The sequence below is a fragment of the Manis javanica genome, chromosome 4 (genome assembly GCF_040802235.1).
Source record: "Manis javanica isolate MJ-LG chromosome 4, MJ_LKY, whole genome shotgun sequence".
NCBI classification, from domain to species: Eukaryota; Metazoa; Chordata; class Mammalia; order Pholidota; family Manidae; genus Manis; species Manis javanica.
The window spans coordinates 132,607,328-132,628,055 of record NC_133159.1 but is presented as its reverse complement, the minus strand read 5'-3'; the positions used below and the strand labels follow the sequence as shown (position 1 = coordinate 132,628,055).

At 44.9% G+C, this 20,728-nt stretch overlaps 1 protein-coding gene across 1 annotated transcript in view; it reads right to left on the bottom strand.

Moving 5' to 3' along the window:
* Positions 1 to 20,654, bottom strand: part of SHPK (sedoheptulokinase) — a 28,945-nt gene extending 8,291 nt beyond the window's left edge. Inside the window, exons 1-6 of the mRNA XM_017653165.3 lie at positions 20,311 to 20,654; positions 14,206 to 14,347; positions 8,224 to 8,407; positions 7,513 to 7,665; positions 6,368 to 6,543; positions 2,854 to 3,054 (exon numbers count right to left, since the gene is read on the bottom strand). Coding sequence (XP_017508654.1) covers positions 2,854 to 3,054; positions 6,368 to 6,543; positions 7,513 to 7,665; positions 8,224 to 8,407; positions 14,206 to 14,347; positions 20,311 to 20,598 — 1,144 coding nt within the window. The 5' untranslated portion in view covers positions 20,599 to 20,654. The remainder of the gene's footprint in view (positions 1 to 2,853; positions 3,055 to 6,367; positions 6,544 to 7,512; positions 7,666 to 8,223; positions 8,408 to 14,205; positions 14,348 to 20,310) is intronic.
* Between the last annotated feature and the right edge of the window lie 74 nt (positions 20,655 to 20,728).

The window sequence follows — 20,728 nt, the reverse complement described above, 5'->3', positions numbered from 1 at the left end:
TATACATATGCCTCACTGAGGGTTCATATTAAAATGCAGCTTCTGACTAGGTGTGCCTCGAATGGGGCTCTGAAATTCTGCATTTGTTATCTGCTCCCAGAGGAGCCAGTGCCACTGGCCCAAGGACCATACTGTTTGAGTAGAAGGTTCTAGACCAGTGCTTACCAACACTTGAGGGCATCAGAATCACCTGGCAAACTTTTAAAGATGCCAGGCCCAGGTGCCACCCACACAAAGGGCAAATAACCCACATTTCTGCAGGTGGGACTAAGACATCAACAGTGTTTTAAAAACTCCACAAGTATTTCAAGTATGCAGCCAGCACTGAGACCACCAACCAAGAGTCTCATCGTTAGCACATTTAGCTTATACAAACTCAACTGTACACTCAGGAAGGGAAGACACAGACTGAGAGAAATAACTTGAATATCACAGTCAAAATCTGATCAGCAGGACTCTCGTTAAATATGGCAGAATGAATATAAGTATTTCCCTCTCCCTCTAGAAATTCTACTAAAATATCCAAAAAGTCATGTGCTTAGTGAATAACCTTGCACATGTGTACAAGTATATAAATCTGTAGGACTGAGTCCTTGGAGAGGAACAGACATGAACATTATACTCCCCCTTAGGAGATGTACCACAGTAACATATGGAAGTGACTGTCTCCCAGATCCTAGAAACACAGTGTGTCAGAAACTTGTAAAAGAATAGATATAAAATGTAAACCCATTAAATTCATGGGAAAAAAGAGAAAGGAGATGAAAAAAAGGAAAAGAAAAGAGATTAGTCAGATAGAAGGCAGAGAGACCAAGGCGGTATGATGACTAAATGCAGTGTGGTATCCTGGAATAGAAAAACTCATGGAAAAACTGCTAAAATCCAGATAAAGTCCATGGCAACAAAAAAAAATGCTTGTATATCCTTAATAAAAATTTAAAAAATGTTTAAACAAATGTTAAAATAAATGCTTCTTACTGGGAAACACTTGGGCTTCCTTACTGGAAAACCTGGGCCTTGGGGAACACCTGGAAGGTGGTATATACCAGCTGGAGGCCTGAGACACCTTCTAGTCCTGTCTCCGTGTCCCCCAAATCTGCTGATGGGGATGAACTGCTTCAAGCTGCCAAATGTCCACATCACAAGCTTAGACCACAGAACATCAGACCTAGGAAAACACAGGAGGGAAGGGACTTGCTAGGGCCACATAATGACTTGAGGCCGAGCTGGGAACAGAGACCACTCTCCCAGGCTGTGCCACCACACTATGCTTATTTAGCAACCATATATGTTCCACTTGCTATGGGCCAGGCACTATTCTAAGGGCTTCACAATATTAACTCACTATATCCTCAGAGTTCTCCAAGGTAGGTACTAGGATGACCCCCATTTTCAGATGAGGGCGTGAAGCACAGAGGGAACAAGTAACCTGCCCAAAGTCACACAGGAAATGACAGAGCTAGGATTCAACCCAGGTTGCCAGTCTCCAGAGTCTCTTGCTATCAAATACCACACAAAGGTGGAACCTCTGAAAGATGATGCAAACCTAGGGTATTCTGAACAGAGAGTTTTATTTCTGTATTTTATGCTTTAATATTTTCATTTCTGGTCAATAAATGCAATATCTTTTAGCTGACTAAATTTTATTATATTTTCATGTATATTTTTTTAATCAAATGACATAATTGTAAGCATTTCATAAAAGATACATACAATACTAACCTTCAAAGCACTCTCTGTTTCATCAAAATAAAGACCATGAAAATGCAAAAGATTTTCTGGAAGAATCTTACAGAGAATTAAATATTACCCCCCTTTTAGGGGTGAGGAAAACAGTCGCTTCTATACTAGGGAACACCAGCCAACGCCAACTCAGTAAACAACTGACAGACCCAATCCAGTTAAACCAGTATCTAGATACAACACTTGCCTGAAGGTTCTGACGACTGGTTCTGCACCTGAAAATCTTTTCTGATGCAAGGCAAAAGGAAATGAAAGCTTTGTTCTTTACACGAAGCATTTGCGAGGGGTCCCCACAGAACAGCCCTGCAATCCTGAAGTCCCTGGCCAGCCTCAGAGGACTGACGTGGATCAGCAACACCTTTCTGCACAACCAATATGGCTGCCCAGCTGCTCTCTGCTGCCTGCACCTCGCCTTGTTACTGTGGTGGGCATTTCCTGGAATGACCTGATTTTGAGCTCCCACAGGGTAACCAAGGCATCCTTAGACCTGCACAGCTGACTGGAAATTTCATTTCTACCTTCAGCACTTAGAAAGGGAACCTTTCCTGGATGAGGAGGTTACATGTTTCCCCATAAATGCAGAGCAGAGAAAGGCCTGATCAGTTCTATCCAGGAGAGCACAGGAGGGCATCAAAGTTTCCAGGCATCCTCCGAAGAAAGGGAGTCAGAAATTACTTGCCAGGAATAAGTGCTATGAACATTTTATAATATTGTAAAATGCCAGGAGTTTTTCACTCATTCATTCTTGGACATTTTATTTTCAGCTGTCCATAGTCATCAGAAGGAAAACCACAAATACAAGGGACCCAGGTCTTACTGACAGAAAAAGTAACACAGTGGGACAAGGGAAAGCCGGGGGACTACTGCAATACTCCACAATCAAAGTTAGGGGAGAAGGTGCCCCTCAAAAAAGAGAGTAGGTGATGGCAGCTCAGAAGATGAGAGAAAAGAAGTGTACAAGTTTGGTCCCTAAGGAAGGATGGTATGTGCTGGAAGCTGGCTGGGTCTGAGACATGAATCTAGAACCCCAAATAGCATACTCGGCACCAAGAACACTGCCACATTGAAAGCACAGGCGGAGAACACACTGCTGTGTGAGCCACTCCTTACCTAGATGTGCCATCCACTGGACCAGCATGTGGACAAATGTGGCCAGCACATTGCCCCCATTGAGCGATGCTGCCACTGCCAGGTAGGTCCTGTCGAAATACGGGAAGTAGGTGACTGGAGCTGTAGGGTCTGGAGTCTGCACTGGCTGGAATCCTGAAGGCATGGAAGCTGCCAGCTGAACTGAGGTGCTGATGTTGAGAACTGGGGTACAAGGAAAGCAGAGGTCAGGCCTGTTGGGCTAACTTGGAGTCACAAGGCACAGTAGGGAAGGGGAAGATGGTGCTGGCTTTAAAGTATGTCCACAAATTATTTGACACTCTTCCTTTCTGGAGGTAGAGGCTAATTCCTCTCCCTAGGGCTGGACTCAGTGACTTGCTTCGAATGAAGAAAATAAAACAGAAGTGACAGTGTGTGACTTTGGAGACCAGGTCATGAAAAGGCCCTGCAGCTTCTGTCTTAGACCACTTGTTCTGGGGGAAGGCAGCCCTGTGGAGAGGCCCATGTGGCAAGGAACTGAGACCTCCTGCCAAGTGCCTTATAAGCAAGCTGAGAAGTAGATCCTCCAGGCCTGGCCAAGCCTTTGGGTGACAGCAGTCCCAGCAGACCAACAGCTTGATTGCAATCTCATGAGGGACCTTGAGCCAGACCATTCAGCCACAGCCAGTTTTCTGACACTCAGAAACTGTGTAAGGTAATGTATGTTTACCATTTTAGGCTATTAAGTTTTAGGGCAATTTGTTACATGGGAATAGACAACTATTTACAGAGTGAGACCTCAGCCCAGGTGTTTCACTCTAGGGAGGTTTAATTTATTTTCTGCAAGTACCATCTCCTTTTTCTAAGGTATTCTTCTTCATTTCCCCCCACCAAGCAGGGAGAAAGCTCCCAGACCCAGCACACAGGAAATGTTTTTTATCCTCCAGACTGAAGCCAGGGCCTACAGACCAATCCAAGAGTCTCTTCTCCATTTCTCACAAGACATGGCCAAAAAGCCTGTTCTTCTCAGTCTCCTGGAGGCCAAACTAATCGAGGTCAGCATTCAAACTTCCCATCTACTGCGGGGTCAGAAACAAAGACAGCAGCAACAGGTCTCAGGAAGCCAAGAACCTTCACTTTCTGCCACATCAAGCCTTTCAGTGTAACTATAAACCAGAAGCAACATGCCCTCCTCCCAACCCCTCGGGCGGAGGTGTGAGCAATGGGGGCCAACCCACTCCACCACAGACACAACGCAATTGGGCACCAGTCAGCAGCCCCAGTCTGGATCCTGAGACTACACCCAGCTCAGTAAAGGGGAAGCCTACATCTTATCTTCTTCCCATTTGACTAGCCCTTCTTCACCATATAGAAAGCATACTGACATCCAGGCACAGGACAACCTAAGATTTGAAAACCACCAGGTAGGAAGGAACCAGGCTTTTCACAGGCACCATCCCACCACATCACCACAACTGCACAGGAGAAAAGCATTGCCACCTTCCTTTTGGACGACAGCAACAGCTCGGAGCAAAGTAGGCTGCCCAAGGTCACATTGGAAGAAGTAGAGGGACTGAAATTCCAACCCAGGCCTGCGGGCTGGACTCCAGAGCCCACATGGGTTCCCTGATATTCACACTTTGAGATGAAGGGATATAAGGCAAGAGATGGTGTACTGGAAAAATTAAAAGTCACAGAATAAACTTAGCACATTTCCCTGGGGCATTGACTTTAGTTGAAAATTTATGAGAAAAAAGGTTTTGAGCTTTTTGGACCTTAGAAGTTTTTATCACATGCACGTGCAAACAAAATTGGCAGAATTGCACTTTTCCTTCCAGCTAGTCTTGAATTAAGAAGAATTACTACCAAAAACAAAACAAAACAGTTGCTTGAAGTTTTATTTTTTAAGAATGCAATGAAATAGGAATAAACTACTACATATAGGAGAGTGCTGGTCAGAATTTTTAAACTTAGGGTTGAATTGTAATAGTTCTAACTGATGGAGGAAAATAAGATGTGATGACAAAGAGAATTCAGGTATGAGGAATGAATTCTGCTCCCCTTGACAACAAGGATGGGCTCCCAAATTGCATTTGCTCAGCCAGGCTGCTGTGAAGAACAAATGAAACACACATCCTGCAACCACCCTGATCAGGCAGGGGGGCCCAAATTCTACCCAAGCCCAGGGATGAGCAAATGGCGGCCTACAGGCCATATCTTACCATCTGGTTTTTTATGGTCTAAGATCTAAGAATGGCTTATACATTTTTTGTTAATAGCTTTATTAAGATATAAGTGATGAAAATTTAACACAAAATATACCTTTTTAACGTGTACATTTCACTGGTTTTTAGTATATTCACAGAGCTGTAAAACCACCACCATGATCTAATTTTAGAACATTTTCATCACTCCAAAACGAAACCCCTTCCCCTCAGCAATCACCATCCTCCCACCCCCAGCCCCAGCAGCAACTAATCTACCTACTGTCTCTGTGGGTTGGCCTGTTCTGGGCATTTCATGAGAATGGAATCATACAGACGTGGTCTTTTGGGACGAGTTTTCCTTTCTCTCACTTTCACTCACATGGGGCATTTTAGCTATGTGAGTACACCACACTTTTTACATCTGTTTATCAGTTATTGAGCATCTGGATTGTTTCTACTTTTTGGCTTTTATGAATAATGCTTGTAGGGCCATTTGTGTATAAATTTTTGTGTGGATGTGTGTTTTCAGTCCTCTTGGGTCTATACTGAGTAGTGGGCTGGCTGGGTCATAGAGTAACTCCATGTAACTCTTAAGGAACCACCAGACTGTCTTCCAAAGGGGCTGCACTGCTTTACATTCCCAGTAGCATGTTCTTACATTTGTAAATGGCTAAAAAGAAATCTAAAGGAGAAGACTATTTTGTCACATGAAAACTAGATGAAATTCACATTTCAGTGTCTATAAATACAGTCTGATTAGAACACAGCTATGTCCATTCATTTGTATATTGGCTATGGCTGCTTTCATATTCCAACAGCAGAGTTCAATAGTCATGACAGAAATTTTATGGCCCACAAAGTCTAAGATATTTACTACTGGCCCTTTACAGGAAAAGTCTGCCAACCTCTGCCCTAGACTCCTGCCTCCACCTCACTGACTCTCTTTCACTGAATACAGAAAAAACTGCACTTCTAATCAGATTAGACAGAACTTTCACTGACAAATGCACAATAACAAAAACCCTAATTTACTAATGTATTGTCTTGGTTGTACAGTCACACAGAAACCAGCAACTAGAGAGAGTCATTTCCCTCATCTGGCCCTACAGGGGAAAGACACAACTGTGAGCAAGGTCAGAACTTGCCCTGCTGCACTGTAAGCTCCCAGAGCAGGAACTTCAACTGTACAGAAGATGATATTTTTCATGTTCACAGAAAAGCACTCAAAAAGCTGAGGCTGGTTGTTACATGTGCCCCTCAGACTCTTGCACAGAACTGGGGATTAGGGGATACCAGTGGAAGTCTGAGGACAGAACAAAAGATAGACCTACCTGCATCTGTCCTTTGGGCCATACAGGAATAGACGGAGGCCTGTAGATCTCCCAAGGCCACGCCCACCTGTGTCCCCTCTGGGATATCAAACCATGCATGGGACGTTCTGCCTGCCACACTGCCAGGCTTGGTAATGTCTGGGAGCAGGTGGATGGGAAAGCCTGAGGTCCTCAGTCTGCAAACCAAAAATGGACAGTGTATTTACCCAGTGATTGGTTTTTCTTTGTTGTTTCCAGGAAACTCAGTAAAGGAAAGTGCTATAGGATACACATGCCAGAAAGGAAAAGGAAGGTAGAACCCAGTGTTTTTTTCATGGAGGGCCTCTTTGGCTTTTTTAAAACCATAAGAAATAGGCTTGCATTTTTTAAAAGAATGAACACTGGCTTTCAAAAACGTTGGCTTGGCCTTGGAGGACAGAAAACAACCAGTGTAAGCAGGGATGATTAGGAAGGATCAGACAAGAGCAGATATCACGGCACCCAGCTTCCTGCATGAAAAGGGGACACACTCTGCAAAGAGGCAGTCGGAGTTCCAGTGCAGTCATACTTGGTTAGCACAGGCCAGATCACAGTCAAACCCACTGGTCTCCTCAACAGCAAACGCATTCATCACTCAGGGTTAGTGAACATGGGGCTGTCAACTATACAACACATGCTAGAAAGTCCTTTACCTGAACTACTAGGTGCTTTTTGTTTTATTACAGAGCTCAGAATTTGGGCCCTGAAGGAAGTGAACTTAGAGGGCACTGGACTTCTGGACCTGAAAAGGCAAATGATTATTTAAAAAGAACTTACAAGGCATCCCTCAAGCCTACTACTTCCATTTCTTAACCTTATTTTAAAATATATTTAAGAGTGACAGTTGCTCTTTGAAATCTATAGGCTGGGCCCCACAAAACTGGGAAGCCCACCCTAGATCTGGGCAACTGTGGACGGGCAGAACAGTGTGGTGTTAGGTGTGGCACCCCTCCCCAAGGACTTCACTGACAGCCAGGCCCACCTATGCTCACTGGCTGGGACAGGTTGGCGGGCACTGGAACCTGACTCCTGGCTTCTTGGAATCCTCCACTATTCCCAAATGGGAAGGCCTCACTGAAGCTCTAGCTCTCGAGATTCTGCCCCTCAGCCTGCAAGGTTATACTCACATCTCCAAGTTCCAGCTTTGGCTCCAGGTGTTGAAATATCCCCAGCTAGCGGCGTTCTGGTCAGACATCAGGGATCTTGGCAAGCCACACAGCATGGCAACCACATAGTCATGGATGGTGCCAGCTGCATCGTATGACTTCAGGAACTCTGGGCTATTTTTCATACCAAAAACAATTCAATATGGTCTAATACCAACTTTAAAGCATGTGCTGCACCTAGCTGTGGGGAGTGTGGACTGGGCATAGCATAGCTGGGCGGCAGCTAGAACCCCACATGCTGTGGCTCCCCCAACAGCTGGACCTCCTAAGTTAAGGCCCTCCCAGCTGCTCTAAGCAAGGCTGGCCAGAGTCAGCCTTAGGGGAGGGGACTCGGGGGAAGATGCACCATGCTTGGGAAAGCAGGACATCAGCAGTTCTCAGCAACCCTGTCCCCATAATGAACTCATCATATGACCCTTGGCAAGTCCCTTGCCTTCTCTGGCCCATCTTTGGCCCTCTCTGTTAGAATCAGATAACCAATAGAGGGCCCTCTAAGAAATAAAGCAGTTCTAGATCAAGTCCAGGTCTTGTGACCACAGCCTGTGCCAGGCCACACTCACTGAAGGACAATCCAGCACATGGAGTGGTGCTGACCAGCCAGAGGGGCAGCCCCTTGGCCACTCTCATTCCCCTGGAAATCCAGTACCCAATTCAAAGAGCAGTTGTCCATACCTATTTTTCAAAATCCAGAAGATGGTTGCACAACCAAACCCTGTGGCCACATGGAGATGGGACTCTGGCAGGGGCAGAGAAGCCAGGAACCTGCTGCTACATCGGCCATCCTGCCATGTGATCAAGTGGCTCACAGCTCTGGGCTCGAACACAGGAGTGGCCCCTCTCTCTGTCCACTCACAGCCTGGAACAAAGGAGATTACCAAAAATGGAGAAAAGAGCAACTGACTGGCACCGGCACTGCCTGGAGAGTACTCTGCTAGTGAAATTACAGCACAGACTTTATCGCCCATGACAATGTTTCCCTCACCCCCGTGAGCTCTCATATCAGAGTACCTGGGTTTAGTATTTGACTCCACCACCAACGGCTGTGTCAACCTGGGCAAATCACTTCTGCCATTTGTCCCACTTCGTCTATGTTCCTCTTTATTCATTTTCTTAGGTCAATATTATATCACCCCGACCCTGTAGGAAAAGAAGTCTGGCACATTCTCAGGTCCCTGGTCTCTGTCCTTCCAACCCTTAACATGATGATATATCTAGACTTGACTGTGGATGATTACAGATATATTCTCATTTCCTTTGGTCTTAGCTAAATGATTTTTAGACATCAAACTTTACTAAGGAATCTGGCCATCTTTACTTCATTCCTTTCCTGAATTACGTTCTGAATTTTTCTCCACTCTTATTAAATATTTCACCCAAAACTGTTTCCAAGATAGGTCTTTCTACGGCAAAGCATCTGGAGGCCTAGATGCCTCAGGATATTTTTTTCATATCCTCATTTTTTCATAACCACAGTTTGATCAGTTAAATATTCTAAGCTCTAAGTTCCTTTTCTTTCATACTTAAGAACACTGTTTGTAGATTTGTGGTGTACATTGCCGCAAATCCCATTAAAAAGTAGAGTCTAAATCTCTTTCCTTGAATCTAGGCTGGCCTTGGTGACTTGTTTGGCCAAGAGAACATGGCAGGAGTGACATTCTAGAATTCCCAAGGCCAGACCATAAGAAGCCTTTCAGCTCCCGCCAGAGCTTCTTAAGAGTGTTCTCTGGAGGAAGCCCAGTGCCACGTAGGGAGTCCCACTACCCTGAGGCCACCATGTTGGAGAGACTATGTGGAGAAGTCACATGTAGGCATCTGGCAGACCATCCCCATGAGAGCCCAGCCTTCCAGCCTTCCCGACTCCCCCGCCAAGGCAGCGGGGAATTGAGCAGAGCCATCCTGAACCCTGCAGACCAATCTGTCCACCAGAGGAATACTCCCAAACAACCTCCATCAACTCCATATAGAGCAGAAAATCAGGAGCCAAGCCCTGCCCAGTTCCTGCACCAAAAATCACAAGATATGATAAAATGGTTGCTGTTTCAATCAAGTCACTAAGTTTGGAGATAGTTTGTTATACAGCAATAGACAAATAACCAAAATACTATGCCTTTTTACACAGAACACTGCTGTTGAAGAAAATATGTTAATCTGCTTCTAATTCTTTTATATGAGATCTGATCTTTCACTCTACAAGCTTTTGGAATTTTCTTTTTGTCTCTGAAATCCTTAAAAGTTCTGTACAATACCTCTAGTTGGGGTTTTCCTTCTCTCTCCTCATCCTGTGGGCTCTTTCTGTATGGGGCACTACATCTTACTTTATCCATTAGGGGAATTGTTCTCCATTCTTCAAATATGTCCTTTAACACTGTTATTTCCCCCTTTCTGGATCTGGATCTCTGATTATTCAGATGCTAGTGCTTCTATTTGTATCTTCAGTATCTCTTAGCTGTTCTTTTGTATGTTCTATGTCTTTCTCTTTTCCTTCTTTCTTCTAACAGATTTCCTCAGTCTGATCTTTCATTCTCAAATTTGTCCTCAAGTTTTATGCATTCTGCTATTAATCCCATCTATTACATTCTTTATTTCAACTCTTAGGCTTTTCATACCTAATATATCTGCTTGGTTCTTTTTATGTTTTCTTTGTATTGTTTCCTTGTTAACATCCTCCTTTAATATCTTTAAGTATGCGCGTCAAGCTAATTTTCAATTCTTAGTCTGTTCATTCTGACAGAATACTTTGCTTCTGACAGAATCTCCATCCAATAACCCAGCAGTGTTTTTCTTATGAAACAGCCAAGCTCTTCAAATGTCTTGTAGTCTGGGCCTAGTTTGCCCTGGGAGTCCTGGCTACCTTGCCAGGTAATGTAAATGGGCCAGAACTTAGTCTCTTCCAGCCCAAGGGGCTGGGGAGGATGATAAGCTCTGGGTTGTAGCCACAGCTAATTCACTCCCACCTTGCAAAATATCAACTCAGGTCAGTGCTGCCCTTCTGACCCCCAGAAGAAACAATGTTATAAGGATCCTTAGATTATGAGTCACAAGTCTTGGGGTTTGGGGAGGGATACCTTCCTTTCTCTGCTGCCTTGATTTTATTACTGGAGACACCTGAGTTCCTGTGGCTGTGGGAACAGGTGGTATTGTCCGGAAGCCAGGGTAACAATAGTTCCCCCTCCGGACTTCTCCTCCCACAGGCAAGGCTGGCTGCCTCTTGCCTCAGACACAAACCATCAACATGCACATATCAACTCCAAACAGCCCCGTGATGCCAGGCTCTCACAGTGCCCTCCCCTTTCCGTGGTGTTCTTCTCTTACGATTCCAAACTTGGGGGAAAGAGCCAGCAGCCATGCTAGTTCAGCATCGTGGTGGCAACTGTATATGGAAGTCCACAGGTAAAGGGCACTTATAACTCTGCTTCCTAGATCCTGGTGGCCTTCTTGCCCATAGATTGACATTCTCTTGGGCTAGTAGCAAGGGGAAGGGTAAGAGTTAGGGTCAGGGTGTGCTGAGTGCACAGGGTTGTGTGTATCAAATGAGGTAACACACACAAAGCACCGAGAATAGTACCAAACACACTGTGAGTACTCAGTTAATGTTAGTGATGAGGATGATGGTAACAAATGTTTATCTTCTAAAGTCTATCCCTGGTCTAGGACTTTCCAGCAGCCTTTGAGATTTAGAATATGCCCCCTTATATATCTTTTGTCCTCTTTTCTCCTCATGCAAGGATATTTCCCACACTTACATGCAACATAAATACAACCACTGTAGCAGAATGGGAAAAGAAAGCTGACATTCAGTGCCCATCAAGAAAAGTTATCTGCAATCAAGAACACTCCAAATTTAATGGATGAGATGAGAATCTGGCCTCCACAGCAGAACGGTGCCCACCGTGAAGCAAATGTGAGTTCATCCCCCATCCTGTCACTGTTGATACTTGCTGGTTAACTGTTCAAAGGTTTTATACTCACAAAACATATTTGGTTGTTGGGCTGGGTGGGTTGGATTTTACTTTGTGTTTTTTTAAAACAAATAGTACTATACTGTATTTTTACTTTTCTTAGTGTTGTTTCATTTAACATGTTCTGGAGTTCTTTCATGTCAGCACACATGAATGCACCTTACTCTTTTTAGTGACTGTGCCTCATTCTATAGCACGAGCATGTCAACATTTATTTAACCATTCCCCTATGGTTAAATGTCACAGTTTCCACTACTATAAACAAGGATGCAATGAACAACCATGATTATGTCTTCTTACGCACATACATGTTAAAGTACTTTTCTTGAAGTACTTGTTTTTAATAGGCCCCACCAAATTGCCCTCCAAAATGACTGTGCTAACTCACACTACCAGCAGCAGTATTTAAAACAATCAAACTTCCACCCCTTTTGCCAACTCTTGACGTTAATAAACTTTGATTTCTTACAATCCAGTGGGTGGAAAATGACTTCTCACTGTTGTTTTCATGTGTGCTGCCCTGATTACTAAGGACATTGACCATCTTAACCACTAAACATCTTATTAGCCATTTGTACTTCCTCTTCTAGAAATTGCCTGTCTCTCCTTTGCCCACTTTTCCACAGGGGCCATTTGTCCTTCCTTTCTTATTAGTTCTTATACATTCCCATATTCATCTTTTGTCTTCTATACACTAGCAAATAGTTTCTCCTTGTGTGCTGCTCGCCTTTTAGCTTGGCTTTATGATCCCCACTTCTCTCTTGCTATTACCAAGCCTGAAAATGGAGTCTAAAAACAGGCATAACCACAGATCTCTCAGAAGACACTAGTCACTCCCTCTCCTCTCCTCCAGCTGTCTGGCCCATGCCTGTAAGGCAGCACTTAGCTCTCTGCTAGGGTTACTGGTGCCCGTCTCCGCTGATGGCCTGGAATGTGCCCTGGAAGGTGAGGGCTTCAGCTGCTCATTTCTTTGTCTCCCGCAGGGCCCAGCACACAGCCTTACATACTGTAGGTACTGAAACCAAACTGAATTATGACCACCATTAAAAGCAGAACGACTTGATCCCAAATATGATTTCACTCAACTCTGCTAAGCAGGCATCATTATCATCCTCCTTCCCAGAAACAGAAAACAAAACAAGAAGACATGCAGGCTGGTTCAATGAAATATTAAGCAGCTCCCTCCCATGACGTGGGTGATGGTTTGTGTGGTTGCTAGAGAGTCCAGGAAATGGGTAGAAAGGATAGCATGTGACCAGACCACAATCATTACATCTCTGCTATTCTCTATGGGAAGGGTTTTAGTATTAAAAGGACATTTATTCTCATTAATGCAAAATTAAGGAGTTTTAAAAGCTTTTACAACCTAGACTCCCTCTGAGAGGTCCGCTCTAACACCCTAATTGGCTTCTCCTCCTGTTACTGACTGGAGCCAATCCACTCCTGTGGTCCCAGCTGGCCTGACAACAGGCCGATGAGATGGAGGGCAGGAGGGAGAGAGCGTGCACTGGCTTCTACAGTTATCTAGCCCATCCTGGGGACTGATCAAAGGATGCATCACCAAATACCAGCCACAATGCTGAGAGGCAAGACACCACTCACTTGGCCAGGGGAATTGGAATCACTGACTCTTCTGACAGAAAGGGATGAATCTAATGTTCAAATCCCCTTAAGTACATCCCTACCCATCCTCTGCTTAAAACCTGCAGTGAAATGTTCATATTTTTGAAGCTGGGTGATGGATGGGCTTCCGTTCATAATACTATTCTACCTGCTTTTATGTCTATATGGAATTTTTTATAATTAAAAATTTTTTTCATGCTAGGAGCTCACTACTTCCTACATTGTGTAGGGACAGTCCTCCTTTCATTGGGTGCTATTGTGTCCTCCTGTAGCTCTGGTCCTCCCAGAGGCATTTATAAGCTCAGTGTCTTAAGTTAAACAGACCTGGATTCAAAAGTTCGAGTTGTTTGTTTTAACTTTTTTTTTATTGTTTTAACTTTTCTGAATCTCAACTTCTCATCTGCACAATGGGGACAACAGTGTAACCTACATCACCACGATGTTGAGTAAGTTCAATGAGTCATGCAGGTAACATCCCTAGCCCAGCACCTGGCATGTAAAAGGCTCATTGTTGTTTTGCTAGCTTAATTCCCTTCCTGGAGGCAAAACAGAACAGGTCACCCACCTCTGCAGCGTGGCAGACCTTCTGATACGAGATGACCAACTAAATAATACTTAGCAACCGAGCCCATAAAAAAGACATGCTCTGGAATGAAAAAAATCACAAATATCTGTGATTATGTTAAATAACAAAAACTGTGCCCCAATTAAAAAGTTTCCTGTGTCTTGGCATCTTCTGCAGCAACACTAAGCTCTTGGTGGTCACACTGATGCTCTGAGACACTGACACCAACAGAGAGCAGCTGTGGAAAATCCACTCCACTGAATCCTACAGAGAATCACAGCATGCTCACTCTTTTTCCTCCTCCTGTTTCACGGCCAATGTGTTAGTGGATAGCTCACTTGCTATTAGACACTCGCACACAACAGATGTAGACAAAGTACAAGAGGCAGCACGTGCCGTTGCATCCCCCTGTAGGATGACCTGACCTTTCACAGAGCCCTTTGAGGGACTTTCCTGGCTCAGCTGTGATTGGTGGCAGCATGTGACCACCCCCAGAGCCCAGCATACCTTGGCCTGTTTTCCAAAACATGACTCCATGCATCTGTCCTGATACTCCGATGCCACAGACTTTTCGGAGCTGCTGCCGGGGGAGGGCGGCAAGGCACTCGTTCAAGGCTTGGATGATTCTGCTCACATCCTGCTCCCGCCCCTGGAAACAGAACAGGACACACTGGGCACACAAACAGGCAAGCAGGGAGGGCACAGGCCACAGGGATTTCCTAGGGAGTGGCTGCCCGACTAATTCCCTTGGGGCCAGGACCCACTGCCCAGCCTTGGGGATGAGATGTGAGGCACGGGCTCCCCCCACCTCCAGCAGGGCCTGGAACAGTAATGTGGTGGGCTCAGCCCCAGGCCCTCCCTTCACAAATGAGGTGCTGCTGCAGGTTAGGTCCAGCAAACAGTCCAGGCTCTGCCTTCCACGGTGGGTGAGCTAGAGTTGAGGAAGGCACTGTTCCCGCCCGCTGGGAACTTACTGCAAAATCATGGGATCTAAAAAGCTTTTACAACTTAGACTCCCTCTGAGACATCCACTCTAGCACCCTAATCAGCTACTGCTACTGCTACTAACAGAAGTTAAGCAACTACCGTGGCCCCAGCGAGCCTCACACCAGGCAGATGGGCAGGGAACCACCAGAAAGACTATGCACTCAGGAGAAACGGGGTGAGGGTCTCTCACAAGGTGCATCAGCAGTGGGGTATAAGGATGAAACACAGCAGGGGGAACCTGGTAGGAAAGGTGTAGCCAACACAGGCCTTGAGGACTAAAACAGCCTTGTGTTTGCTTCTACATTTCCTGAGTGCCCTGAGGGCTGGGCCATCTAGGAAAGGCAGGCAAGGAAGAAGTGCAAGGAACACCAGGGCACAACATGAGTGGGAGGGCTGTGTGACGGGGTGGCAGGAGATGAGGCTGGCACCCAGTCAATGCGCCTCAAGCCCTGGGGTGAGAGGCTCTTTCCAAAGGTACTGGGGAGTCCTTGAGGCTTTCTGAACGGGAGAGTGTCATCATCAGAACTGTGTTCTCATAAGATCAATTGGGCAATGCTATAAGCTACACAGAGAGATTGATGGTTTAGAGAGGAGATATTCAGGGGTGGAAAAGAGATTTAAGAAAACCAGGGCCATCTTTTCCTGATTTGCCTTTTCTTAACTTGCTGCACCCTTGAAAATCTCTCTAGGCAGAATACTTGAAAGACAAAGTCATGAGAAATAAGCAGAATATAATCAAACAGCACATTAAGATCTGTAAGTCGTGGGTCCCAAGAAACAAAAATATGAAAAGAATGCAGGATTTGGAAAAGTTCAAAGGTCTTTGGGTTCAAACGGGAAAATGCATTTTTCTATTTTAGAGCTAAAGAAACACCAAATTCAATCAAGCAGTATATCCAAGTGGGTGGGAGATACAGACTAATATAACTTCAAAAGTAGGCAATGATATGACTCAAACCTAAAAAATTTGGGATCCATCACCACCTCTTCTTTTGTATTATGAAGTCCCCATTAGAGACTAGAAATAGGACTCCAAGATCCTATCCCATCCCAGTAGATGCCTCCAATAAGTACGAAGTCTGAATAAGTTAAGGAAGGCGTGACAAAATATACACTTGGGAAAGCAGTCCAGAAGACATAGTTGTTTTCTCCGTAAATAAGTAAATTTCAAAGTGAAAAGACTGAGAATTAAATATATGCATGCTCAAAAGAAACACACCTATGTGATGAATACTTGTGCTTAATGAATCCTTGGGAATTTGGTATTTTAAGGAAAGTTATATGTGTAAGAGAATTGGCCTACTTTACCTTTGCAACTCCAGTTTAAAATGTGAAATGGAGTAACTGATCTGGGTTCATGATTGTTAAGTTCCAATCTCACTAGTATATTTATAAAAGGATTTGAAACATGTAAGAGCATTGAAGGTTTACACAGTTATATGTTTATTAGATTTACAGGAATTATTTAAGTATTCTGAAAAAATTTAGGTCAGACAACTGCAGTTCCTTAAAAACAAAAATAAATGCATAACTGCACTTTAAAATATCTAAAGTAATTAACTGAAATGGGGTTAATTAAGTATTACTCAAAGGCTCTCAAAAATTATGGTTAACATTTGACCTGGGAATTCCACTCCTAGGAATTTATCCAAAGAAAACAACTTCTCAGATTCAAAAAGACATATGCACCCCTATGTTTATCACAGCACTTTTTACAATAGCCAAGATATGGAAGCAGCCTAAGTGTCCACCAGTAGATGAATGGATAAAGGAGATGTGGTACATACACACAATGGAATACTATTCAGCCATAAGAAGAAAACAAATCCTACCACTTGCAACAACCTGGATGGAGTTGGAGGGTATTATGCTCAGTGAAACAAGTCAGGCAGAGAAAAACAAATACCAAATGATTTCCCTCATTTGTGGCATATATTAATGAAGCAAAACTGAAGGAACAAAACAGCGGCAGACTCACAGACTCCAAGAAGGGACTAGTGTTTACCAAAAGGGAGAGGTGGGGGAGGGTGGGTGGGGAGGGAGGGAGAAGGGGATTGTGGGGTATCATGATTGGTGTACATGGTGTGGTGGGGTCACAGGGAAGACAGTGCAGCTCAGAGAAAACAAATAGGGACTCTATGGCGTCTTACTACACTGACTGCAATGGGGTTTGGGGGGAGACTCTATAATAAGGGTGATGTAATAACTGCATTGTTTCTTGTAAAACCTTCATAAGAGTGTATATCAGTGATACCTTAATTTAAAAAATGATGGTTAAATGTTAGACTTGCGAATGTAATAAGCTTTATCAGCTAATTTTAAAAGCATAAGTAAGAACTTGGATTCTGAATTTAATAAATTGAATACTTATTTTGATTTCAACTGAAGTACAATGTTTCTGCCACATAAAAATCACCTCAAAGCACAAAATAAGCATATTTAACAACCGGAAGGATCCATGGAAAATTCAGAAAAGAGAAATGGGGCTCAGCTCTTAATGTCTGCTCTTTGGGGAACTGAAAAAGCTTTAGGTCTCTGCTTAGTGTCTGAAGGGCCCTCAAGCCCCTTGCTTGCCTCCATGGGAGAGAGTAGTCTTCCCCTTCTTGGGATAAACCCCCTTACTGGCCCCATGAGCCTGCAGGGGTAGTTCTTGGCCCCTAACAAGCAAGAACAAAGGAGCAGAAAGAAGGAAGGTAAGGAGGAGTAGGATGAGGGAAGGTGGAGAGGGAGCACAAACCACTTTACTGAGAGGCAGCCCTAGTTCCTAACAAGACTCTTTATATATAGGAAAGCCTACAGCAGAACTCAGTGGGCAGGGAAAGAGCAGCAGAGAGGAGGTACATGGCTGTGTGTGCTGCCCACAGGAGGCAAGAAAGAAGACAATAATTGAGAAGGAAAAAGGGAGCACCGAAGAGAACTTTGTTTAGACCTGCAGTGTCCAGTGTAGCAGACATTAGCCACATGTGGCCAGTCTGACTTGAGATGTACTGTAAGTGTGAAATACACACCAGAGTTCAGATTTCGTATTAAAGAAAAGGATACACACACAATATCTCAATCATAAGTTTATATTAATATTACATATTGAAATAATCGGTTGGGTACATTGGGTTAAATAAAATATGCAATTAAAATTAATTTCACCTAAGAGGAAGAAACTAAAAAACTAGTGAGGATGTTTGATATCTTGATCTGGGTGATGGTTGCATGAGTGTACACACGTCAAAATTCATTGAGTTGTACACTAAGATTTGTGCATTTTAGTATGTACCTACTAAAAAAATGAAGTTTACCTGTTTTTGTTTTTTAATATGGTTATTAGAAAATGGAAAATTATGTAGAGATATGGCTCATATTTGTGGCTCTAATTTCTATTGGACAACGCTGATTTAAAGAGCTCCCACATGGCCATCAGATGGTACATCTAGGCCAGGAAAGAGGAACCACTGTTTAAAATGGGCCCAGGGCGGGTGAGTTGTGTGGGCAGGGATAGTGGAGGAGGGAAACAAGGAGTGAGACAAGGAGGCATTCAGTATTCAGCAGTTAGTTCGAATTTGGTGGTAAGTGTGATCGGGGAGTAGCCCTTGGACAATGGCCATACCCACAATGTAACAGGAAAGGCACTGCCCCTGTTCCTTGGTTCAGAATACTAATCAGTCTATATCCATATCAAATCCTAGAAGTTCAAATTTGAAAAAGGAACTTAGAAAGTCATTCAACTCCCCACCCCTTCCCCATACCCCTTTTTACAGAGGAAACTAAGGCACAGAAATTAAAAATGCATAGAAAGGGTCACAGGGCTTCCCTCAAGAATCCTGGTATTTTAAAGTTGCAAAAACCTCAAAGTCTAACCTTCCACACCGTTGCCAAGCCTGACCTTGATGTACACAATACTTCTAAAAAGTGGAAAGTGTGGACATGAGAAAAAGACAGAGCCATCAGGCATTTTTATACATCAGTAATTTTTCACCCCAGGGATGATTTTTGTCCCCTAGGGGACATCTGCAATATGGAGACATCCAGGGATGTGATGCTGGGAAAGGCGTTGTACTGGCATGTGGTGGGTTAGAGGCCAGGAATGCTGCTAAAACCCTGCAATGCACACAGGACAGGCCCCCCAACAAGGAATCACCCAATCACCCAACCCGAAACACAACAGCTCTGAGAAATCCTGCTGTAGATGAAATTACAGCGAGGCTGTTTGTCCCAGAGCACAAGACACATGGAGGACGCCAAGGGGGCTATTAATGGTGTCCCCTAAACCCATCATTAGGCAGGGGTGGCACACTGTGTGTCTGAAAACACAGAACAGCCTGCTGAGCGCTGGGAGAGGTAGGTAAAATAGTTTTCAAGAAGTGGTCCTGTTTCAAGAGAAAATGGCACTGCCTAAACCCACTCCCTGTAACCCCAGCTCTGCTGCTCACCCCTCACCTCCAGAGTGAGAGCTGACTTTGCCTCTGCATCCTAGTCCAAGAGGACAAAAATACTGATATTTTAGAATAATCCCTCTTTTAAAATACCCTGATGCCCCAACTACACTAATTTTAAAAGTGCAAGTGCTATGAAAATACCAAGTGCTCCTGAAATCTGTATCCTCTGAAACGTTTCTGAGCAAGACGGACCCTGAACCCTAAATACCTGGGTCCAGATATGTGGCAAGAGCTTCTGATAAATAAGCTCTTGTGGGTAGGGCTTGACTCAGAAAAACTGAGGTTCATGGCTGGAAGGGGCCTTAGAGGCCACCCATTTCAACTGGGAGAAGAACAAGCTGAGATCCATAAAAAAGCCATGAGATTACACAGAAAGTTCCTTAATATTAATTTATATGGCCAATTAACTGAACATACAGAGCTACCTTTTTCAGAAAATTAACAGAATCCAGCTCTGAGGATTGACAGCCTTTCTGAACCCACATCTCACAACAAAGTCCACTGTGATAAAATTCTCCATTTCTACCTTGCAGCTTTCACAAGACACTAGTTTCAGTGTATAATGATCAATCTGATCCTTTTCAAACATTTTAACTGACATTTTTCAATGCCTTTCCTCCAAGGTGTCTCAGTCTTTGGGGCTGGGGGACTTTTGCTGACCAAGTGTTCGAAGTCCTCAGTCCACATTCCACTTCTATGGAATGAGAGGAGAGCCGGTTAGGCCTGATTCTGATTTCCTGATTTCCTGAAGAAAACCAGACACTGCCCTGGGGAACAGTGAATCCTGAACTTGACACAGGCAGGTGTGAGGTGCACAAAGCAGCAACAGCCAAAGGGCGGCCTGTGGTCATTCCACATACACAGAAGAGCAATTCCCCACCGGGTAGGGTACAGAAAGTGGAGGGTAAGGAGCACAGGGATACAGCGCCAAGGGCAAGGCCCCCAGAGAAGGCCAGAGAGTGGGAGATCGGTGCCAGTTGGTGGGAAAGATCTAATGGGTCAGCGGGAGCTGCGGCCGGCAGAGAGGCCCCTGGAGGAGGAGGGGGTGGGGTGGCGTGCAGGCGGAGGTAATTCAGGCTGAAGCAGTCAGGGAGACTTCTTTGAGGAAGGAGGGTATCGGGGAGGCCTCCTTGGAGGAGCAAGAGGGTTGTCAGGAGGCTCCTGGAGGCGGCGGGGCTCCAAGACGCTGCCTCACCTGGGGCCCGGCCGCCGCGCTTTGGGGCACCGCCTCGGCCAACGTAGGCCGGGCACAGCTCGCCAGTACCACGAACCCGGATGGGTCGCCGGGCGCGGCCTCCACCAAGGCCGCCTTCACAGATGTGGTGCCCAGGTCAATGCCGAGAGTGACCGACCGTACAGCCATGGCGGTGGGGACGCGCGCTGCTAGCTCCTGGGGCCAAAGTGCCTCCTCCCGTACCCTGCACCCAGGACCCAAGAGCCTAGTCGGGGCCTCGCCTGACAGTCCTTCAGCCACACTCAACATGGCGGCTTCTCATCTTCCCATTGGCCGAGACCCGCGCACTCCTCACGGTGGGCCCTGGCTATAGGCGAACAGGCGGTGGAAGGCGGGACCTAGAGACCCTGCCCCTCAAGGTAAGAGTCCCGGGACAATG